Source organism: Suillus subaureus (genome assembly GCF_016647635.1).
Source record: "Suillus subaureus strain MN1 chromosome Unknown BJ212scaffold_1, whole genome shotgun sequence".
In the NCBI taxonomy this organism is placed as follows: Eukaryota; Fungi; Basidiomycota; class Agaricomycetes; order Boletales; family Suillaceae; genus Suillus; species Suillus subaureus.
The window spans coordinates 357138-380966 of NW_024538557.1; the positions used below are offsets into that span (position 1 = coordinate 357138).

The window sequence follows — 23829 nt, forward strand, 5'->3', positions numbered from 1 at the left end:
GGCCTTAGTGAGTCCTTGTGTCTTTCTCATGGGTCTGGTAGCAGGAGCTGATATGCACTACTAGTTTGGCTACTAGGCACAGCGCATCATGACTCTCCTTACGACAAATCCATCACGATCATTCATTCACGAACTTTCTTTCGCTCTCAAGATTCGGTTTCTTCAACATACCCATATTACTCCTATATATTCAAGTTGTAACAGCTATACAAGATAAATTCGGGATCTTCGCAAACGGAACAGCATGAAACGGCAGTTAAACTGTGTGCCATCAAATTCACAATACTCGGCATGATATGGACTGTCTTCGGGGCTTGCCAATGAGTTTGAAGGTGGATCCGAACATCGTGTCGTTTTGGTTTTGTTAGAGCACATCGCCGACGAGTTTGAAGCCACTGGAAGCAATTACCTGGAAGAGTTCGGTGTTCGTGCCAAACCTGTCTTCAGTGACTACGCCAGATATTCGGATGTCTTTCATACCTCTGCCGGCGATACGGTGGCTACCTGGTCAAGTGCTATCTCAAATATACGCGCTTTTCAACCTTCGGGCGCTGTTTCTTACTGTTTATATACTAAACGATGGTATGCTTTTACAGACACCCTTCCTGCTCACAGTTCGGACTGTATGACATCGAGCACAAAGCTGCGCGCTCGAAGTGGTCAATTGCTTTATTCGCCTTCAATTCTTTAGCCACACCCGCACTATTCCGTCCCACGATGCACCTCCAAATGTCTGTTTGTCTATGTGCAAATACAACAATATTACCTATCTTGAACCGATACTGCAATACTCTTCTTTGTTGTCACTTCCCAGACCGGGAAAGTTCCTTTCATCGCCCGCTAGCGAACCAGTGTCTCGACATATCCTCATCTAACTGAGGTACCCTCACACCTTGCTGTCCAATGGTCAAAAGCCATAGACAAAGGCTTTTGTCCTTGGAGTCCTTATACTTTTTGCAAACGGTTGTAAGTTATGTCCCATTAGCTACTCCTTCCACTCGACTCTAAGGCTGATACTTTGTTGTCGTTATTCAGCTTGTCGTCAGAGGATATCCTGATATACATAATCGAGGTGCATGCCATTTCATGTACAAAAGGAATGCACGAATGAATTTTAATGCACCTTCGCAGAGGAAAATGGACATGGACGGACAGGAATATCCTTTTTACCAGGCGTCCTATGGGGAATCATAATTAATACATTACGGCAGACAGGAACCTTGAAGAAGCCTGGGCAATTAAAAAAAAATTAACGCCTTAACGTCGACAACCACGTATACACGGGCAATTGACATATAGTATAGAATCTATGTTTTTCTTTTCTTTTGGGATGATAGTGATTATACGTACGCATCTGTATCGCCTGGAACTTATCTTTAGGGAGCGGCTTCTGCTTTCACACATAGGCTGAGTGCGCCGATACGAACCGGATTTGTGTCGACGCGCCTTTCCTGTTCACTGATCAGAACGGAGTCCCTGAAATGAAGTTCGACAGCTTCCCAGGACTCGTCACAACGTACGTTGCTTGATTTCATCGAACCCTTGCCAAGGACCTTACATAATACTAGAAAAGTCCCTTCTTTCCATGTTTGTGCTGAAAAAAATGCAGTATATTGAGTGCGTTCTGTCTGATGCGGTGACAAGTATGGTGGGAAAGGCATTATATAAAAAAAGCTGCCAAGTCTGTAAAGGTTGATTCGAATTCGCTTGACACTCAGCAACTTGACAGACATACCACAGTGAGTGCGAAAATGTTCTCGCTCTTGATGCGGATGAGGTCACCGCACAAAACGTTCATGACCGTTGGCCGAAGTTCTAGCTGCGACGCCACTCCAGCTATATAGGACTTGTCGTAATATTGATGTCCTGCACACTGGCAGTGGATACACCCGTTGAACGGGTTGTGAAATGATCTGAAATGCAACGTGGTGCAGTGTGAATACAAGCACTGAAATGATCTCAGGAGATATCGCAGATATTTACTTACTTACGATGAAACAGCGAAATATCATTTTTCTGTCGTAGCCCATCACATAAAGTATTACAACCTTAATCAGCCTTAATCTCTGCACGACCCAAACTTGGTCTTCGGGAGCGATTCGGCAACGTCCGCTATACTTGGTGTTATACAGGAATTCTTGTGAGATTTGTGTGAAGTAAACTAGTACTCTCGTCAGCAACTGCGATGGCGCCCTCGTCGTCCTCGTCGTCGTCGGGCGCATCGACTTCCGTGCAAGTCGGTGAGCTTTGCGCTGGATTTTTTATCGTACCCGTTGCTAACTTTCTGAATATAGCTCTGCGCATACGACCAACGACTACACAGGACACTGTATCCATTCCCGCTCGTTTTCAACGGACTGTCATTCATGGAACTTCTTCTACTAGTGTGACCGTAGATGCTTCTGCCGCTGCTCCTACTGCATCTGGTTCTGCTACTGCCGTCGCAACTCCATCCACTGCCGCCGGGAAAAAGCAGGTGTTCACTTTCGACCAAGTCCATCCTCCCACCGTTACCCAGCATTCACTCTTCACAAGCACTGCCCAGCCCCTCATATCACGTTTCATGGAAGGATTTAATTGTACAATTCTCGCCTACGGACAAACAAGCAGCGGAAAGACATTTACCATGACTGGTGTGGACCTTGATGCCGACCCCTCAGATCCTAATAATGGTATGGGTATCATACCGAGAGCCGTGTCTACTATATTCTCGCAGGCGAGAAAACTTAAAGAACAACGTGGCGGGACCTGGAATTACAGCATAAAAGGGTCATTTATAGAAGTGTATAACGAGGATTTGATCGACTTGCTCAGTTCCGACGAGGCAACTGGGTTGCGGCGCGAGGTACAGATTAGGGAAGGGAAAGATGGATCCATAATTTGGGGCGGCCTACGTGAAGTGACGGTGCGAAATAGCACTGAAGTCATGCAGTAAGTCTTATTCCTTAAGCAATGACTTAGCTGAGAAGACGCATTTTATAGCCTTATCCGACAGGGAACCGCGATAAGAAGAACGAATGAAACGGATATGAACGCTCAATCGTCTCGTTCGCATGCGATCTTTTCTCTAACACTGACCCAGAAGAAATACACTGGCTCAGGCGTACCACCTCGCTCATCCTCACCATTACCACCTGGCGGCCGTTCTCCTTCGCGTCTAGCTCGTCCTGGATCATTATACACAGGTGGCAGCTCTCCTAATGCAAGAGTATCGTCGCCTACCATGGGTAGGCCATCGACTCCGAGTTTCCAGGCAGCTATGGGACGAGGCGGAGGACTGCGTCCTGCAAGCTCTCTTGGTCTTCGTCCTCCCGATAATCGGCAAGATGATGATGAGGGCGGCGAGTGGACCACTATAGTGTCCAAGTTTCACTTCGTCGACCTGGCCGGTTCGGAGCGCGTATGTTATGCATGCAATTTCGGTCTTAAATTTTGATATGCTAACTTACATTACAGTTAAAACGTACCGCTGCTGCGGGGGAGCGAATCAAAGAAGGAATCTCCATCAACAGCGGTCTTCTCGCTCTCGGTAACGTCATATCGGCGCTAGGTGACCCTTCACGTGCGAAGTCACATACTAACTCTCACGTCCCCTATCGCGACTCCAAGCTCACCCGCCTCCTTCAAGACTCGCTTGGGGGCAATGCACACACTCTCATGATCGCTTGTGTCAGTCCCACGGAATGGAACATTGGTGAAACTGTCAACACTCTGAAGTATGCCAACCGCGCCCGAAATATCAAGAACCGTGCAATTGTCAACGAAAGGGAAGATGGTTGGGATGATATCGAATGGCTACAAGGAACGGTCACGCGTCTTCGCAAGGAGGTCAAACAACTCAAAGAAGGTGGCACCATCACTTCTTCTACCTCTCCAGCCGTTGGTGAGGTAACGGAGGGAAACTCCAAAAAGATCCTTACACAAATGACAGAGCTTCAGAATAATTACGAGAGTCTACGCGAGAAATACGTGGAGCGGACGGAAGACCTGACTCGCTTACGTCGCGAGGTTGGCGAGCGTCACCGCACTTCATCTGGCGGAACTGTTGGCGGTACGGCTAAATACGAGGAGATTGTTGGACCGGTCATCGAGGAATACGAGAAGACCATCAGCGCCATGGAGGCTGAGCTCGGCCTCAATCGCGCTGCGCTTCGACTGACCAATGACATGATGGAGGAAAAAGAAGAAGAGCTTGCTCAGATCACCGAGAGACATTCTGCGACTGAATTATATGTTGAGGAACTCCGTACGCGACTGGCAAAGCTTACGGAACGGGAAGCATCAACTGAGGTTCGCAATGACTTTATTAAATCAAAGCACATTTCTAATTCAAATTATTCAACACAGGCTTACGTCCGTGACCTGGAGGAGAAGATGAAGTGTTGTGACGAAACATCTATGTCATCGAGCGAGTCACTGACTGACCTGAAGCGCGAGGTCTCTCGTTATAAGGAGGCTGAATCGCACTCAGCCTCGTACATAGCTGACCTTGAAGCTCGCCTCGCTCGCTCCGATGAATCGGTGCTAACCCTGCAGCAGACGATCGAGCGGCTCGAGAATGACTGTGAGCGTCGAAGAGAGGAGGTAGAGGCTCTGACGACACGCTTGGAGAATCTCAGCCAAGACGGTGCTAGTTGGCGGACTGATCTCGAAGCAAGGGAGAGGAAGGTTAAAGAACTGGAGCAGAAGATGGAAGCCTGGGAGCGAAAGAGGAAGGAAGTCAACGAAGATCGCATCCGGCTTGGTGACGTGGTTGGTGAGGTTGAGCTGGCGAAACGTAGTCTCGAGTCCTTGAACGGCGGGAGCACCAAAGTCAATTCTCCTAGTGCTTCCGGTGCCAGCACGCCTCCTACTGTGGACCTTTCCGTGGAGAATCAATTGGTCGCCCTACGGCAAACTCACGCTGCGACACTCATAGATCTTTCGTCTGTTTCGAAGAAGTACCAGGACGCCCTTCAGGAGATTGCTGATCTTGCTGCTCAAATCCAGGAAGCTAAACTCAGTAATCCGATGATCCCGGAGACTTCGGCCGTTGATAAAGCGGACACCCCGCTATTCCGTCGTCGAAAGACGTCATCCAAGAGTCGAGACAGTCTTGCTGACCCTGTATATGATGCAGCTGGTCGACGTCTTTTTTTCAGGCAGGCAGCCTCCGTAGATTCTCTTCACGGAAGGTATGTTTCGAATGACATCTGTCTTTCATCGAGTTTGATTTTTTTTTGCAGGGCATTACTTCAGTCGTTGCCGCCATCGCTTTCGCTTTCACAGGAGCTCTCATCAGTGAGGTCTCGAGAGGCTTCGATATCAAGCCACGGAAGCAGTGGTTCCGTCTCGCATTCTCCATCGCATCGCCCGAACCTCTCCATCTCTCTTTCCAGTGTTACTGGCGCTACCACTCCCAGTGATCAGCGCTCTGCGGTGAGTATGGAGAAGGAGATTATGCGCTTGCAAGAGGTTCTTAGGGAGCGTGAAGCTGAAATTAGCACTCTTGAGTCTTCGCTGAACGAAAAGGAACAGACAGCGCCAACTCCGGTTGAACCGCATGCTCTCCAATCTATAGAGGCCGACGATTTGACACACCTTTCGCCCAAGACGATTCAGAAGTTCGACGCCGTTCGAAAGAGCATGAAGCTACATCACGATCTCATCCCTGATGTCGATAGCGATGTACCTGATAACGATGTCGATGAATCGCTTGACAGGTTAAATGAACTTATGCTGTATGTTCATAGCCTACATCCTATTCTGTTTTCTGATTCTTCATCCACTGTCCAGGTCTATGGCACAGAAGGAGTCTCAGCACAAAGAACTCGTTGACTCCCTTCATGGCCAACTTGCTGTGGTGCAACGTGCGCACGATGAGTTGACCACTCTTTCTAGGGATCAGGTAGGCAGAAAACTCTCGACTATCATGCCTATCAGATACTGATGGCATACAGGCGCTGAACATGTCGACCGAACTTGAAGGTCTTCGTGCCAAACACCACGATGATCTTTTGGAGTTGGAGGCAGTCAAGCAGCGTGAGGCGGAGCTTCTCGCATCCATCAAGATAGCTCAGGAGGGTTACGCTGCCGAGCTTGCGGGGCTAAAGTTCAAGCACGAGGATGCTCTTCGTGCGAAAGGAATCGAGATCGAGGAATTAATCTCTTGCCTGAAAGACGAGCATGAGACATCTCTTGATACTTTACGAGAACAGCTGTCAGAGGCATCTGCAGCTCTCGAGAAGGCCCTCAAGGAGCATGAGAGTGCGTTCGGCAAGCTCCAAGCTGAACATGAAGAGGTCCTCCAGCGACATTCTCAAGAGGCTAAGGAGATTCTCGAGCGCACCATCGAAGAGCATCAGCATGCTATAGCCAAATCCAAGGCCGACCATGCAGAAGTCTTGAAGTCTAAAGACGAGCAAGTAGCCACCGACCTCCACCGCACCGAAGAGGAGTACTACAATGCGCTCACTAAACTTCGCAAGGACCACGCAGATGCTTTGCAAAGGCAAGCTACCGAAGCTGCTGCGATGCTTGAGCGCTTGCGTGAGGATCACGCTAGCGAGCTTCGCATGTCTGAGAAAGCTCGCGAATGCTCCCTGTCAGAGTCGGAGTCATCTCGTGATTCGGCACTCCGTGACCTTCAGGACGAGCATGCCGCTGCCGTTGCAAGAAAGGAGGCTGCGTATGCGGAGGATGTAGAGAAACTCAAAACTGAACATGCGCGCCTCCTTTCGAACAAAGAGGAGGACTACAGAGCAAGGCGCGAGCATTTGAAATCCGAGCATGCCACCGCCATGGCTGTCCTCAGGGAGGAGTCGGAAGCTCGAGTGGAGCAGCTCACGAAGGCCCTGGCACGTCTGGAAGAAGACACAGCTGCTACAGTTGTGAAGTTGCGCGAGGAGCATATATCCGCTACTCGGGTTCTGACAGAACAGCACGCAGTGTCACTGCTACAGATCACTCGTGGCCACGATGAAGAGATTGCTCGGCTCAAGTTGTCGCATACCTCTGAGCTCGACAACGCGGTTGCAAAGGCTCAGGAAGAATACGCATCTCTCCTCACCTCCCACGCAGCAGCAATCGCGAATCTTGAATCTGAACACCAGATGTCACTCGCCGTAGTTCAAGCGTCCCTTGTCGCTACTCAAGAAAAGCACGCTTCCGACCTCCAAGAGTCTCGAACAGCAAGTGAGCGCGTGCTTGCTGAGGAACGGAAACGCCTCGCTACCACTGTTGCCGGCCTTGAGCAGGAACACTCTGACGAGCGTGATGCTCTCCGCAAGGAGCAAGATCGTCTCCATCAAGAACTAGAGTCCCACAAAGTCACGATCTTGGATGTTCAGGAACAAAATGAACGAGGAGTGCTTGCAGAGAGGCAGCGTTCACAGTCGGCAGTAACTGAACTCGAGGAGAAGCACTCCGCTGAACGCACCACGATGCGCGAAAGCTACAAATCGCTTGCTCAGGAGCTTGAGGCTCACAAAGCTGCCGCAAGCGACTTTGTGGCAGTGCGTGCACAGTACGAATTGGCCGTGTCCGAACAGACGACCGCGATGTCATCCTTGGAAACACGTTTGGTTGGTGTACAATCAGAGAAAGTAGACCTTCAGGCACAGATCACCAAACTGATGGCTGAACTGGAGAAGACACGGTCAGAACGGGCCACGTTTATCAAGGAAGCATCCAAACGCGAGTCATTGGTTGACGAGCTCGACAAACATCGCTCCCTTATCGCTGAGATGCAAGAGAACCTTCAGCGCGTTAAAGACGAGAAAGATAACTTGCAAGTGGAGAAGAATAAGCAGGAGACTGCTTTGCGCGACATGCAAATGCAGATTGCACGCACGCCGATCGCCCAGGAGACCTCGACACCACGGGCAACACCTGATCGCAATATCTCTTTTACTCGTATCAACGGTATGGCCTCCAAGCTTCCTCCTCCCACACCCCCGCCATCCATGCCACCGCCACCAGCGCCGAAAACTCAGGAATCCCAGTTCAGTTTATCTACTCAATCTTCCACTACGTCTTCGAAAGACTCTACCGACTCTTCTGCTACGTCAGTCGCCTCTGTACTTGCACCAAACGGCCCTCAAGTGGACTCCAAGGCCATCGCTGCCAAACTCGAGGACCAAGCGAAGTATATCGATGAACAGGAGGTGATGATCAAAACACTCAACAAACAGCTATCTCACTGTGAGAGTGATTTGGCTACTCACATGGATCTCGTGAGTACACTAGAGACATCCCTGAGCGACTCTGAGAAGAATCGTATGTGTTCTTTCCTGCTTACCGTAATGTTTGAACTAACCATTTATATCCGTCTCGCAGTCCGCAAAGCGCGCATGCAAGCAACGGAGCTTGCGAGGGAGCGAGACTTGCTCAATTCCCAAAATGAGGGCCTTCGTAACGAGTTACAGGAAGCGCGCCGTGAGGTTGTTACTGTTCGGAAATCGATTGTGGAAGAGAAACAATCCCTCGAATCGCGTCTTGACGAAGAACGACGTGCGAAGGAACGTGCTCGCGCGCAGCTCGACTCTCGGATGGAGGAATTACAAAAACGGAAATCGAAGTTTGCCTGTCTATAGCGTGCCTATCAAGTCTGCATCCATATTTTTTCGGCCTGTGAGCTGTTGCGACCCTGGTCGGACCTCTATGCCTATCCTTTTTGCACCATGCTTATTATACCAGTTTTCGCGAGCTGCGAGATCAGTTAGCGTTTGTCTCTTGTCTCTTGATACCCCTTGGCTGTGGAGCTAGTTTATCGCGTCTACTATGGGTATCCCTGGTATGTTTGTCCGTACTGGCTACTTCCCTGATATAATACAGTACAGTTCGGATCTTTGCTAGTTCGTATTTCGGTTATGATCCGCTTGAAAGGTGCCGTTACCGTGGCGTTCACGTCGGTCGCTGTTCGCGAGTCCCATGTACAACGTGCCCTCAGACATCCAGCATGGGAACCTGGTAAAAGAAAACTACTCCACGCTGTCTGTACGATACCAGTCCTTCCAAGATGTTTATGAATGTACAAGAAGCAATGTGTTTGAAGATGGTTTTGTTATGAATGTTGACAATGGTTTGAGGAATAATTTGAGTCTTCCCCGCGGCCGTATTCCCCGCAAAATTTGAGTGGAGAAATGTCGTAAGTGGTGTCTTGGTCGGACCGGCTTATTATGTAGCATACCAAGCCTGGGCTAAGGCGGCGACTTTAAATTCCATTTCTCAACCAAACTTTGCCTCCTCCCACCCTCCGTCTCCCACATCGTTATGTTCTTCAGCTTTTTTGCTCGTACTGTCCCCGCCGTTCAGCGGTCAACTGTCCTCACCCGCACTGTTCAATCTTGTGTGAGATTCCAGAGTACAGCGCCAACAAAACCGAAACGTGTTCCTCGTGTTCTTCCTTCATTCTCTCTTGAGGGAAAGGTGAGTTTTTCAGTTCGTCTTTTGGTTCGATTGAGCTGTCTAACTATTTTTCAGGTCTGTCTAGTCACTGGTGCTGCCAGAGGTCTAGGTAATGAATTCTGTCGAGCATTCATACAATCGTTCGTCTCTCTGAACTGCTTAATTTTACCGTGATGAAGGCCTGATTCGTTTTGGATTGTAGGGGATGCACGGAACTGGCTATTGTTGATCTGAAGGAGAGTGAGGCGCAAGCTGCTGCTGCTGAACTAGTCTCAAACGCATGCGGTGCGTAGTTAGCTGTGCGCTGACGACACTACTGAAGAGCATCAAGTTAACAGCGACATGACCCCGGAAGACTTCAACGTGATTGGCGTAGGATGCGACGTGTCATCAGAGTTATCTGTTCAGCGCGCATTTGAGCAAGTCATGGATACGTACGGGCGATTGGATTCGGTGGTTGCATCTGCAGGTAAATCCCTTTGCTTTCCGCAGCACTTATCAAGAACGTGAAATGACATGATGTGACGCGCAGGGATTGTGGAGAACTATTCTGCATTTGAGTAAGTTCCGTTCGACGTGCGTTGGAGCGCTCCTTGGAGCTGACGACCGCATCATAGTTACCCATTCGACCGAATAAAGCGCTTGTATGACATCAACGTTCATGGGGCCTTCTTTACTGCGCGAGAAGCCGCTCGGAACATGATTCCGCAAGGTGGGGGCTCCATCGTCCTTGTTGCTAGCATGAGTGCATCGGTATGTTAATTTGTGGAGACGCTCCTCTTTTCGAAATGCCTCTGACGCTGTGTTTGTGCAGATTATCAACATCCCGCAGGTGAGTTATTGATGCCGAGGTAAATTCATTAAGAGGATCTGACCCTGCATCGCCTCGGGGATAGCCGCAAACACCTTACAATGCTTCGAAAGCGGGTGCGTCCGCAATCTATCCTCCCTGGAAATCGGATGGGTCACTGACACGATAACGTTCTGATAGCGGTCCGTCACATGGCGTCAAGTTTGGGAGTTGAGTGGGCAAAGAAGGGTGTGCGAGTTAATACGCTGAGGTTCGTCTTATGTTTCCCGTGGTTAGCTGTGGGCTGATACGTGTCATGAAGTCCTGGCTATATGTTGACGAAGCTTACCAAAACGATCCTCGCCCATGACCAAGATCTGAAGGTTAGTACACGCTGGTAAACTTGTTCGATTGAAAGCTGATGGTGGTGCAGAAAACCTGGGAGAGCCTGACGCCTATGGGCAAGGTGAGCTCAGTCTAGTTGATTTAGACGCGCTATTGACTGGGAGAACAACTAGATGGGTGAACCAGAGGACTTGGCCGGTGCCATTGTCTTTTTGGCAAGTGATGCATCTAAATTCATGACTGGGGCTGAAGTTCGCGTGGATGGAGGCTACTGCGTTATTTAAGCGATTCGTTCTTATTCTTGGATTCTGTCTGCCATGCCAAATGTTGGGAGTAGCATCACATAGAGTTTTTCATTAGAGTAATTTCAGCTATTTATAATACATGGTATCCCGTTTCCGAGGATAGCTTTGTGGGTCGCGGTCAAGCTTATTGTGAAACTGAGAAGTCAGTATTCTGGATGCTTCTACGCTCAAGACCCTACGTACGAGAACGATGAAGAAAGTTAAAGAACGAGTGCGCGATAACCTAAACCGGCGGTATCGGTTATGCTCATGACATCATACGTATTGGGTATTTAGACTTTCAAATTCCTGGCTTTTTACCCTACCTCAATCATGTCTCAACCCTCGAATGGCACCAATAGGCCTGCCTCCTTGTCTAGATCCCAAGATTCCGCACCCTCGTTGTCACCCAATGTCTCTGGCAATTCCACTCCCAATTCCATACCGTCCACTTCCAATTCCATGCCATCTACCTTTGAATTCACCAAGCGGAAACGCTGGGCAGATCTTCTGATACACGAATTGTCAGAGGCGATTATTTTTGTGCTCTCCAACGAGTGCAAGGTCTTATTTTGCTCAAGGGCCGTCTCAGAATTACTGGGTTGGCGAGATACAGAACTCATCGACAAGGATCTCGTCGACTTGGTCAATGGTAAGCATCTTTGCTGTGTCACCCGCGTGGGCTCATTTGTCATTCATTTTTCAGGCGAAGATAAGCATGCCTTCCGTGCGTCGTTTGAGCATTCACTACGCTCGCGCGTGGAAATGTTGTCCTATGTTCGGTTCAAGCATCAAAACGAGTATCCCTCTCCTGCCAAAGAGGTTCTCTTCGAAGTCAAGGGTTACCCACACTACATTGATGATGAACAATACGCGCGCTGCTTTTTCGCAGTGGCAAAACCATATCCGAGTCGGAACACAGCAATGTAAGTGCATAAGCATGAATACATAAGTTAATTTTGGCGCGGTTTCTCACTCGGTTCTGTCCGATGGAACTTGCTTGCACCAACTAGGTTAAACACATTCCTCGAGCTCAAGATTGAAAATGAACGGTTGCAACAGCGCCTCGCAGACCTCAGGGTCCGAATGCCCCCACCTTCTATTGCCCATACTGGTCAACCGATGACTTCCATGTATTCTACGCCTTCCAGTTCTCGTTCGACGGGGACCCACCGCCCTGTTACCGACTTGCCCCCCACGTGTTATGCCACCCATCAAACCAGCACCTCATATGATGATTTGGTAACACAAACAAACCATCATCAACCACGAGGCTTTACTGATCCTTCCAACATGCTCACATACGGTAGCTACATTCTCACCGGTCAACAAGCGCAACAGCCAACAGAAGATAATTATGGCGATGATGCTGCCCGAAGGAAAAAGGTGTGTGTCGCTATCGAACGGGTCTATTCGGCTAAACATGTGTTCTTATCGGCGACCCAGATCCGCAAGATGCACGCCGCTGAGCAGTACGTTTGCGTTACATGCGGGCGTACGGATTCCCCAGAATGGCGCAAGGTCTGTCGCTTGTATATTTCATCCTCTGTAGTTGACTTGGGCCGATATCTTCTCAGGGCCCCCAAGGGCCAAAAACCCTTTGCAATGCCTGTGGCTTACGATGGGCAAAACAAGTACGCACCAAACAGGACGAGGAACAGCCTAGCGCCGGACCTAGCACCTGAATTCTGTTCCGTGTCGTTCGGCATGCCGCACCTGCCAGCATACCGCCTGTCACGAATTCCCAGTTGACGTTGAGGTCTAGGCTGTATGGTGGCGTGCGGCTATCTTATAATTGACTCAGATGCCTGCCGCTGAGTTGTTTTGGACCACTTTAGGGTATACGATTCCACCAATTTTCTTGCATAGAACACTTTACATACACGGACACGCACTATGTATCTTAGACACTGACATGATTGTACCACTTTTTGGATAAGGCTGTTGCGTAAGGCTGTGTTTGAACCTACTTGGCCTTGACTTGGCCCGCCGCGATGGACCGCGATCCTGTCGGCCGATAATATTGGAGGTCCGCGAATCTAGGTTACAACAAACATGGGAATTTGTTCATCTGACAATGTGACTTGCCTTCTAAGTTCTAACTAACACGGTGATGAACGTTAACAGTCAGCATGCAGGTATGTACGTGTAACGCCCATATAGATGGATCCATCCGTCAGTACCCACTGGGCCACATTTTGACTGCTGATGCTTTGAATTCCCACCCATTGTGATGTCGCCAGTGGCACGCACTAGGTCAATTTTTCCAACAGTCTCTTTCCAACGACTCATTCACTCATCCCCCTCTCAGGCAAACTCGGTGAAGACAAAGGCCCTATCCACCCCGGCTCAACATCCAGCTTGAAGACCTCCAATGACTCGTCTTTGAGATGGGCACCCAACGTTACTAACGCACGACGATCAACTATTCTGTGACAGAGAAGAGAGGTATCGGATATTAAGGTGTTGGGGTCGCATTCCGCGTGGACCATTCCTAGCGATCGGAGACACGATGCGTCCTTCCCACACTGGGCTTGGTGGGATATCTTGTATTTGTATCAATAATCACGCAATCTCCTATCTGATGTGTTTGTGTTGATAGATTTTGTTGATCAAATGTTCGAGTAACGATGATCGATGGCAATGGCTGCTAGCAGCATCTGGGGAAACGACAAGTCTGTACGAAGAAAACTCCACAACCATGGACAACCAAAGATGAAATTACTACTCAAGTTTTGATGCAGCACGTCGCGTTCAATGTTGTTGAGAAATGACTTTTTACTTTCTTCTAGGAAGTTCCTGAGTTTTGGAGGATCGATAATCTAACTACTTGAGTTTCCCCATAGTCCGGGTGGACTCCATGTCGTGCTATTGTCTGTTGGCAGAATCTGCGACCCCTTTGTATGACCTGCTTTGCCAGGGTAACAAGTTGTGGTCCACAGCATGAAAAGGAAAGGTATGCATCATTCGCTTTATTTGCTTGTTGCTTGAAGCGGTAGCTCAACGATTTAAATACCAGCACTTGTGTCTGTTCGCTATTCTTCACTACTCTCTTTCACATACCAGTCTTTGCTATCTAACTTGTGCGCTGCGAGCTACTGTTATACAATTTTGCCACTTACTAAGTCCAACCACGCGCGCTAGGGTCTACAGCCACCGAAGTATCTTCCATCCGTCAAAATGAACAACGATGCAGCTCGGTTTGGTCTACTCACCTTGAGTTCCTCCATTTTGTCTTCCACGGGTAGCACACCTTTTGTTCCGAATGGCACCTTCGCCGCGTCGAGCTCGACAAATACACTTCAAGGCCCTGCGTCCCAATACGGGACCCTTACTTTTGGTACTCCTGCTGAGCAGGAGGAGGCCTTGCGTCCTAGGAGGGATCTGCGCAAGCAGAGGGGCCGTTTGAAGGCATCGAGAGCGCTTCAACAAGAAGCGTTTCAGCGGGTGCAATCCTACCTTCAAAATCAAGAAGACCGAAAGGCGTACCCTCCAGGCGTGTATGCATTGCCGAACCTGGCTGAGCCTGGGCCGTCTAATGTCATGTACGGAATGGTGAATGTGAAGTTCGGTGCTGGATATGAACCTCTAGGTATGCAGGCTCAGGTAGTGAATGTTGATGTTCCTCCTCCTGTGAGTCCTGCCCCCTACGTCCCTCAGAGCACCATATATCCATTGTCGATGTGCGGTCACAACCCCGCTCAGCAACATTATGGTGAGTATCCGGGCCATCGGGCTATTAGTGTAGCGTCTGATTATGATCCTCCAGTGCAGGCCGCTGCTGCACCTCCCGCTTCACCCACGCAAGAGCATGCGTCCCAACTGCCTGACAGTGCACTTACCCCCTCCTACCCTCTCTGACAAGCCCCACTCAGTCTTACCAGGCACCAATGCCGCCAGTACCATCTGTAAACCCAGCTGAGGGATCTCGACGTGGGAGGCTAGCAGGAAGGTGGTGGATGATGATGACACGATACAAACAAGGCAGAAGCGCCTTTGTCTTCAAGGTATTCCGGATGGATCTCTGCCCCTGATGCAATCGCAGCCATGCTTCCCATTCCCAAATTCGACGCTCGACGTGCCTTGTGTTGATTGGGACATGAATGTAGATGCATAACCAATCTAATCATATGTCAATTTAGCGTATGGAAGATAGTATTCAACAAAACGACAGCATAATGAGCATGCGCATTGCCTAGACATTGTAGAATTATTGTGTTACGAGTGCTTGGTTAACCAAGTGACTGTTTTAGACCGTACCGCAAAGCAATATTGAAAGTCGACCCCCTTCTCATCCTATCACGTGCCCGTATCGAGCTACTCAACCCTTCTTCTCCTCTGACTCCATCTGCAGAGTAGACTGCTCGTCCTCTGCGCTTAAACCGCTGTCAATTCTATCTAAACTAGTTACGACACCATGTCTGCGCCAGAAGTATATTCAATCGCCAAAACTCCAGTGACGTGCCACGCATTCAACGCAGACCGCAGCCGTGCGTCCTACTTCGATATCTCCTTTGAATGCTAACCTTCAACACAGAGGTTGCTATAAGCTTGAACGACAACAACGTTCAGGTTTATTCAAAGCAGGGCAAGGAGTGGATTTTATCCGAGACGCTCTCTGAGGTGTGTGATGATCGGTACACATTACTAGTCCGTCAACGCATTGACTACTAATTATTTAGCACGATAAACTTATCACCTCTATCGATTGGGCCCCGAACTCTAACCGCATCGTCACCGCCTCACAAGATCGCAATGCATACGTCTGGTCTCTCTCTCCCGATCCGCTTACTGGAAAGTTGGTGTGGAAGCCTACCTTGGTACTTCTTCGTATCAACAGAGCCGCTACCTTTGTCCGTTGGAGCCCCAATGAAGACAAATTTGCAGTCGCCAGTGGTGCAAGGTACGTATTCTCTTCCTTTCGAGATGATGTCATTTCATCAAATATATACAGGGCGATTGCTATTTGTTCATTTGATCCCGAGAACAATTGGTGGGTGGCGAGGCAGCTCAAGAAACCAATCAGATCGACTGTCCTGTCTGTCGACTGGCATCCGAACAACGTCTTGCTCGCTGCAGGGAGCGCCGATATGAAGGCACGCGTGTTCTCCGCTTACATCAAAGACGTTGACAAGAGGTAATGGCAGGTTGTGGATTCCAGTCATATTGCTTACCTTTGATTTGTAGGCCCTCGCCTACCATCTGGGGCGAGAAGCTTCCTTTCAACACCATCTGCGGAGAATACAGCAGCCCTGCAGGCGGATGGGTTCATGCAGTCGGATTTTCTCCTTCAGGAGATGTCCTAGCTTTTGCCAGTAAGTCACAGCATATTCGCATTGCCAGCGGGAAGACCCATAATTTTCACAGGTCATGATAGCTCTATCAGCATCGTTTACCCTGGTGGTCCCATGGTTTACAATATTCGCATTAGTTCTTTGCCATACGTGACTTTGACCTGGACTTCCGAAGATGCTCTGGTTGCGGCTGGCCACGATTGTCAGCCTGTTGTTTTCTCCGGCTCGGAGCAGGGTTGGGCCCTTGTCGGCACTTTAGATGACACCACCGCTTCCACTGCATCCAAGGCTCCTGGTGCAAGGACTGGGACTGTTGGGAGGTTGAACAGTGCAGCATTCAACACGTTCAGGAACGCAGATACGCGTGGACATACTGGAGGAGATGCTGCTTCTGACACGGAACTGCTCACTGTGCATCAGAACACGATCACCAGCGTCAGGCCGTATGTGTATAACAGTGAGGGGGTCGTTAGTATGGTGAGCACTACTGGAGTGGATGGAAAGCTTGTCATTTGGGATGTCAATGCTGTATCGGCCCTTACTGGAAAGATGGGCGGCTTGAGGGTTTGAAGCCATGTATAAATTGTTGTACAATTAATCGCACAGTGAATGGTGTGGTATATAGTGGCGTGCACGAATCGAGTTTCTATTCTCTGGATGAGTATCATCTTCGTGGATCAGCCGTCGCGTGCTCGTATCCACCCTCAATCTCTTGGACTGGCTGCTCATTGATAACGCCCCAGACTGATGCTTTGAACTGTACCATCTAGATCAGCCTGAGATTGTAGAAGTGAAGAGGTATCAGCACACCAATGTCAACACCAAGCCCATTTTTCTCTCCAATACTCTTAAACGCGCAATAAGATTCTCATCTGGTCCCTCGGATAGCCGTCTCGTAGTGACGGTCAACTGCCACACAGATCAGGATCATGCTCATTTCACTCGAATATGCGACAGTATGAGACCCACATCTTTGACGTGTTGCGATAATTTGGCGTACTCCCATAAAACATTCGCCTCTAGCACGGTCAGACTAGCGTGCGATTCGTACGGGTTCGCATCGAATATGCCCACGGTCCCAGACATGATTGTGAAACCCACAAAAGATTGGTCGGAACTCCGTATTACCAGATGCTAGACCTTGCGAGACCCGCTCACAACTAAATCTTCAAGCTCGCGTTTGTCTCGGTGCTTGTTTGTGCGGTGCAGCGGTCAAGTTCCTTTTTGGACTCTCTGCCGGCGGGGAAACAAGATCATTGCCTCCGAATTGATACCGCGTGATACCATAAACGAGTATGTTTTCCAAACAACTCCTGTGCTGACTTGCCACCAGTGGGTAATATAATACATGACCCCGACGCACAGTTTTCCAGTTCGTTAACGTGCAAATTAATGTCTCTTTATTTTTTGATTCGCTGAGCTCGTATACTCGCTGCATGCCGAGTTACTAAGCCAGTCAAACGTTGAAGACATTGATAGGAAGCCGCCCCGCAAGCCATCGAGGAATAATTCCTTGTAACGCGGACGATGAAGGGCAGCAAGTACTGTGCTGTGAATGGTGTTTTGTAATGAAATAAAACTCAAACCTGATGACGAGACTAGTGGAGGAGAACGCAAGTTCTAGCGATGTGACCACAGTATGATCACTTCCTGCAGTTCTTCGATCTATGAAATTTGCTCAAGGTTCTAAATCTACTGAGAGCACTACTTGCTGGGGCGCAGGTATCCTGATTCATTCTATTTTGTGTGACATTGGGATGTTGTGGTACTCGTAAAAGCCGTCCACCGCTTCCCCAATTAATGTAAGGACTGACGGATGGATCGTAAAGGAGTTCGTCCTTGTCCTTGACTATTGACGTGAGATAAAACTGGGGATGCCACAGGATAAAAGCCTCTGCAAACTGCTGACCTCGAGTCAACTTGGGCCACGTATGCAGCATTTCTGCATCGCCAGTAACCGTCAAGTGGAGGCGCATCTACTATATAGCTGACTCAAACACTTACCTGTGTCACAAATGCAGGAAAAAATGCTTGTCTTGCAGGCGTTGTGGATTATCTTCTGTAGCTGAGGATGTTGTTGTACAGTGTTGAGCGGTGTCTTGAACGAGAACATGTTGCCATCAAGCACATTTTTTAAAGTCACCGCTTTCGAGTACACCTCTGCTCTCAATTAGAGCAGAAAAGAGGACCCTGGCATAATCCTTTAAGAGACTCGAATTCTGATCCGAATTTCAAATTGTCTGGATACTAGGGTGAACTGCATTGCGTATAGTTTGATCAAGCTCATCACGTTGTGTCTGTGTGACGGTAGGGGTACCACACGAAGATCCTGTGATCCTACAGATTGTCCTGGCTGCCATGCCATGGGGCCGAGCTTGTCGATTATTAGCGGGACTCAGGTGGTTTTAGGATCTGAAGGGAGGACGGAAAACCTTGATTCCAAACATGAGGCGGCCTCGTCGTTACATAATCTCCAAAACATTGATGAGTTTCAAGACACAGGCCGAGTGACTGGAGAATATGTTTTACTCCCAAAATTCCTTTTTGAACGACTAAAACATCCTCCGGCGGTGAGATTTCATACCTATTGATGCCGAGTAAACCTTGAGTTGCCGCCCGCATACCCGCTGCTATTCTTGCGGCCGTGCGGCACAAGAGATAACCCCTGAGGCCTGGATGACACTATCATCATCATGTAGTCAAGGCACAATCAATTTGCTTATAAGACCCGACACGAAAACTTACCAGTTCGACAGGAGGATAGGCCGTCGACTCGGACATAAGTCGCACTGTTAATATAAAGTCAAAAGTGTGGTTACCATAATTGCTTACAGTTCTCAAAGTCTAACTAGGAGGTAGGAGGGCGATTAGACGAATCGTGTACGGTCGTCATAAATTCGGAGCAATCATGTACTCACCCTTGTTCTAAAGAAGCAACGAAATCACAACTCTGGCCTGAGCTTCGAGGAATACTGCTCTCCTCAGAAGCGAGTAGCTTGCTGCTCAGCACGCGACGCCAATTCGTTTACCCGCCAGTTGGAAGATTTGCTAATGAGTATTAGCTTGATGTAAAACACCTGCTCTTGTTCATGCGGGCTGACGTTTTAAGCGCACGCGATCGTAGTACGCGATCCTGCGCGATCATGTCTGTTCACGAAAAACATTTTCATCCGATACTTCCGAATTTTTAATTGTTTCTCACGGTCGAAAACTGGCTCAAAGTTGCCTTATTTGGATATCCCTCCTTGGACGCAACAATATCAGCATGCTCCCCTAGTAAACAATAGTCATGGGATAGCCCGATCCCTTAAAACAGGGCATCGTCTCTTGATTTACTCCGACCTTTTCCAACATCATCACACATGCATTCATCACCCGTAACTTCATCACGTCCATTCGCACCAAGACCTTTCCCTCCTCCGTCCCTCACTGATGTCCCTCATGAATATATAGTCGACCAGCTGAGGAGTCTCGCAGTCTCACTACTGGGATAGACCACAGACCGCAGATTGTACCATAAGTATGTTTTAATGTTTTATTTATGGAACGTTCTCATCTCTTCGGCAGTCGTACCGGTTCCGCATCATCGACCACGTCTAGCACATGATTCCCCAGTCACTTCGTCAGACTCTTCACCAGAGTCCTCACCAAGGATTCAGGTGGACACTGGAAGACGGGGATCAGAACCTACTATCCATGCTGTGCCTCGAATAAAATTAAGAGTGAGTCATGCTGTTCATCAAAGACGCATAGTCCTTATTGTTTTCCGTTCGTAGTTGCATATGGACTACCTCTCTTCGCATTCGACGTTACTACGAGGTCTCTTCAGCGGTGCATCACCCAATGATCTCATTCACACTAGCACCACTCAACCCCGACATTCTTCCCTGCATGTCCCAGAAAGCCGTCTTCCTTGTCTTCTCCCTTCTCTGCCGTCACACCCCACTCTCTTTCTCCCGGTGCCTGATCCATCTTCCATACATCTCATTTTTCACTGGATGTACTTTGGGCAGACAGCACTCATGGAAGACTGTCTAAATCGGGGTGTCGTCCACTGGGAGGGGATTGCGCGCAATGTGGAGTACTTGGGACTTCCCACAGACATCAAAGTGTTCCTGGGACGGTGGTACAGGAATTGGCTTCTTCCGGCACACAGCCGCCCCGGCTGTGAACCCCGTCCGCCCACAGATGATGACGATTCTGACATTGAGCTGGAACTCGATGATGATGATGATGACGATGACGATGAGACAGATGACGATGATTTCTCAATGGTTAGCTCATACACGGAGGATGTAGATGCTATCGCAGAGTTCGAACGAGGCCGCACACGGGCAATTCGCCCTTGACGCGCTTATGCGGCAAGTTACAGATGTGTGGTGCATGACAGGCATTTGACATCTTTACGAATAGTTCACTGTATTTCATAATGGTTTGTTGCTCATGGCAATGTTCTTTGGTCTATCTTTATTCATTCTGATCTGTTTACCGCATCCCCATTATGCATGATACCCCCATTTTTTTGACTAAGTTTGAGAATTTCACTGCGTGGCGCCCCGCACCGGCGCTATCCTAAAGTATTTTGCGCCACGGCACAGCAGTTACGTTCGCATCCGCAGTGCTGATTATGACATAGTACATTTAATTGTGTCAGGATGTGTGTATGACAAAATCAAGACAAAGAGCCGCTTCTCGTAATCCAAAGCTTCCATACAATTGTGCTAATCAAATCCTACATAGCACCAGACCTCTGTAATTGTGTCAGATACCAGAAGGGAAGGCATTCAAGACAAAAAGTTAAGACATAGCTTCTCGACTCGGAGCTTCCACGCAATTGTTCTCCAAACCTTCGTGAGCATCAATCTCACGCAGGCAAGTAAAACGTGTAATAGGTGATAGGGTAAACGGAAGCGAACATCCCCACATCAGAATGGACGATCTGGCACGCCTGTGCATCCTCGGAAGACAAAAGACGAGCGGTCCCCTGAAGGATAAGAACGTGACTAACCCCACTTGAACTCCATTGATCTTGATCGGGAAAGAGAGAAGAGCGGTTTGACAGCGGAACCAAACAAAGGCGAGCCTTCCCAGAATGGGTTTCACAAAGCTGCGCAATGCACATGCTAGACTCAGATCTGTGTTTTAACTCGAGCCTTTCCATTCAGCGACAATCAGGGTTGTGTAATGCAATGCAGGTGAGTCATCATCCGGCGAATAAGTGATAACGAAAGTCGAAACACGGCAGGCATTTGAGACATCCCGGTGCTTGTTTTTTTGGGTACTAGTAGATGGTCCGACTCGGACTCTCGCTCGCGGTACACAAATGGTATAGAAACTTTGATACGATGTAATCATTTCTTCTAAGCTTAACTGCGTTTGGATGTGCGGAGGCACTCCAGAAATTAAAGGGACTTACCAGACAGTACGTTCCGAATTTCCATTAGTCAAACATAATATAGTCATTTCTATTCTAATTTCTCGAGAAAGATATACCAAGTAGCAGCCGAACAGCATTTTATTCCAACCGATGCCGTCGAACCATGAGTGTTAATGAACGGAAGTATTAACACCCAAATGATGCTCGGCTGAAGGCCAAGAAACGATTCGAGGGAGGCGTCCGCGCGGATGCCTTTGTATGCTACTTGTACCTGCCAGAGGCAATTCTCCTAAAAATTCGAGTTTTTCCCCCTGCCACAAAACGGTTGACAATGTAGAGGGTCTATTGAAAAAAAAGGTACTGGGTGATCCTTCGTGATCCTTTCGTGGTCATTTCATATGATGCGATGCCTCTCGTTCACATATGTGTTGTCATATGAACAAGACCTCAGGGGCCATACGAGGCGGGGTTCCAATAATCAGCCATCATCAGCTGGACGTGCACGTCCAAAATCTGCCACTGTCAGCTTCCCATCAAGTTTAACGAGGATTTTTTGCTGGCCTGAGTGAGGCCCCGGTGAAAAATTCCCTCCACAAAGACGAAAAAGAGGTTAGCAAAATAAAAACGGGCAGCCTCAGCACCGAGGGGGCCGCGCGTTTCGATAACATGCTGGAAACAACATGTAAACTCGAGCATGAGGCCAAGGGCCAACTAGTCTAGAAGGCATCTATGACAACATTCATCCAGGACCATCCAGACGTGTGCATTCTCTCGGCATCGTAGGGTCATTCTAGCTGAAAGACTGTTGTTAGAAATGTGACTAGGCCCAGTGAAATATACATGACCAATTGATTAGTCGTAGTACTGTAGTCGGACCTTGAGAGAATGAAGACAGTCATTCCTCATGAATCAGTTTCGTCCTGGAAAGGACTTTGAGAGAAAATAACGACCCTGTGGCGCTCCAAGTCGGAACTATGTGATATATGAATATATTGAAGACCCTATAGGGTCAGTGCTGGCCCTGGGCAATGGTCTAATGTATCGGATGGCAGTGGCAGGACGTCGCGAGTCTAGCTATAATCGCCCGGTAATCTGTGATTTCGATATGTGGCTATGGATACAACGTCAGTGAATTTGTCTGGAGCCCCAGAAAGCACGTACTGCCAATAGTAGATGTGGCAGTGCGAAGTACCAGTAAATCCTTTGAGGATTTTCTTACGAACATGTATACCTTTTGGAGTCTGAGCAGGATATATTTTTGGTTTGTGAGCTTTCTGATGGTTTGCCAGTTGAAGTGGGGGTCGGGTACCGCACGCGATAACTCATAAATTGAAATTTTATGATTCTGAAGTTTGCTAGCCACATGACAACGGAGGGGGAAGTGGTTGACCACAAGTCCAGATCTGAACAGTCAGGCCAACGCAAGGCCGTAGATCTATCATATGTAAGGACGAAATAGTTAGTTCCGCGGCTTCACCTGAGCTTCCAGTACTTACATATACAAGCGACGTTATGCCTCCAATGTATGTACTCAAAGGACGAGATAACATCATATAGATCATCGTAAAGATTAATGATGACCGTCGGTATACTCAGGAGATGTGCGACAGACAAAGAGCCATAAGCAACCGGCGTATTTTAATGTTGCATGAGCATCAGTGCTCGAAGTTATGGATGAGGGAGTGGTAGAGGGAGCAGCCTGTGGCTGTGTTTGCGAAGATGACTGGGCCTGAGGCACGCCGTTGGATTGCTGTGTGGTATTGCTCTTGGGAGGGCATGAGGTATTTTTCGGAATTGACCTTTGCTTGCCTCTCGCTGAAGCGTTTCTCTATGTGACACGAAGTGTTCGAACGTGGGAAAAGAGGAAAATAAAGCCAGGCGGAATTGAACATTGGAGAAAGAAGAGAGGAACGTGCGCGTTTGCCCTTGGCATAAGGGACGTCAACTACTGATGAGGGACGCTCATCATTTAATATCGCAGTGACATCCCAGGTGTGTGCGTTTTCCATCTGGCGGAAAGGACATGCAGGACACTGTGAGTGGATGTTGGAGAAGCGAACCGATGGCAGTGGCTGTTTTCGAGGTTCCATAATCGTGCTATGGTGTCGTATAATGTACTTGCGAGGATGCGGCCATTCGGATATATCGCAATGCCATAGACAACGCTGGTATCTCTAGCGGTGCAATCATCGCACTCCTAGAGCACACCTGCGTCGTCTACTGCGATCTGTTTCCAAGTTGTAGTACTCCATGTCCTAATCGAGTGATCATGATCGGCTGACCCGGAGACAAATTTTAGAGTTTTTCCAGTCCGACCAAGCCAAGCAAAACACCCAACAAGTTCAATCCCAG

At 48.7% G+C, this 23829-nt stretch overlaps 7 protein-coding genes across 7 annotated transcripts; 6 read left to right on the forward strand and 1 right to left on the reverse strand.

The window, feature by feature from the left end:
- Positions 1-2185: 2185 nt before the first annotated feature.
- On the forward strand, positions 2186-8573 carry BJ212DRAFT_1474046 (kinesin domain-containing protein; the record flags this gene model as incomplete). The annotated part of the gene is made up of 9 exons (XM_041339035.1): positions 2186-2240; positions 2295-2931; positions 2983-3400; positions 3457-4290; positions 4348-5174; positions 5226-5720; positions 5776-5887; positions 5940-8256; positions 8317-8573. 9 exons carry the CDS (start codon positions 2186-2188, stop codon positions 8571-8573), a joined length of 5952 nt encoding a protein of 1983 aa, XP_041199678.1.
- A 426-nt stretch (positions 8574-8999) lies between these two features.
- On the forward strand, positions 9000-10969 carry BJ212DRAFT_9068 (uncharacterized protein). The gene is made up of 12 exons (XM_041344315.1): positions 9000-9408; positions 9463-9527; positions 9590-9672; positions 9719-9856; positions 9920-9947; positions 10005-10140; positions 10202-10219; positions 10284-10314; positions 10379-10448; positions 10500-10560; positions 10611-10643; positions 10696-10969. Exons 1-12 carry the CDS (start codon positions 9253-9255, stop codon positions 10804-10806), a joined length of 930 nt encoding a protein of 309 aa, XP_041199679.1. The 5' UTR covers positions 9000-9252; the 3' UTR covers positions 10807-10969.
- Positions 10970-11123: 154 nt separating this feature from the next.
- Positions 11124-12745, forward strand: BJ212DRAFT_1308616 (uncharacterized protein). The gene is made up of 5 exons (XM_041333895.1): positions 11124-11458; positions 11513-11732; positions 11820-12192; positions 12253-12327; positions 12384-12745. Exons 1-5 carry the CDS (start codon positions 11140-11142, stop codon positions 12489-12491), a joined length of 1095 nt encoding a protein of 364 aa, XP_041199680.1. The 5' UTR covers positions 11124-11139; the 3' UTR covers positions 12492-12745.
- Positions 12746-13986: 1241 nt separating this feature from the next.
- Positions 13987-14667, forward strand: BJ212DRAFT_1474049 (uncharacterized protein; the record flags this gene model as incomplete). Its single annotated transcript, XM_041339036.1, has 2 exons — positions 13987-14521; positions 14576-14667. The coding sequence occupies 2 exons, from the start codon at positions 13987-13989 to the stop codon at positions 14665-14667; spliced, it is 627 nt and encodes a 208-aa protein (XP_041199681.1).
- Positions 14668-15223: 556 nt separating this feature from the next.
- BJ212DRAFT_1256513 (WD40 repeat-like protein) lies at positions 15224-16670 on the forward strand (the record flags this gene model as incomplete). The annotated part of the gene is made up of 6 exons (XM_041329796.1): positions 15224-15296; positions 15344-15429; positions 15489-15709; positions 15761-15943; positions 15994-16121; positions 16174-16670. 6 exons carry the CDS (start codon positions 15224-15226, stop codon positions 16668-16670), a joined length of 1188 nt encoding a protein of 395 aa, XP_041199682.1.
- A 94-nt stretch (positions 16671-16764) lies between these two features.
- Positions 16765-17186, reverse strand: BJ212DRAFT_1256343 (DASH complex subunit Dad3-domain-containing protein; the record flags this gene model as incomplete). Its single annotated transcript, XM_041329783.1, has 3 exons — positions 16765-16857; positions 16911-17009; positions 17070-17186. 3 exons carry the CDS (start codon positions 17184-17186, stop codon positions 16765-16767), a joined length of 309 nt encoding a protein of 102 aa, XP_041199683.1.
- A 2162-nt stretch (positions 17187-19348) lies between these two features.
- Positions 19349-20763, forward strand: BJ212DRAFT_1308645 (uncharacterized protein). Its single transcript, XM_041333896.1, has 5 exons — positions 19349-19576; positions 19602-19620; positions 19668-19822; positions 19877-20449; positions 20514-20763. The coding sequence occupies exons 1-4, from the start codon at positions 19463-19465 to the stop codon at positions 20447-20449; spliced, it is 861 nt and encodes a 286-aa protein (XP_041199684.1). The 5' UTR covers positions 19349-19462; the 3' UTR covers positions 20514-20763.
- Positions 20764-23829: the final 3066 nt, after the last annotated feature.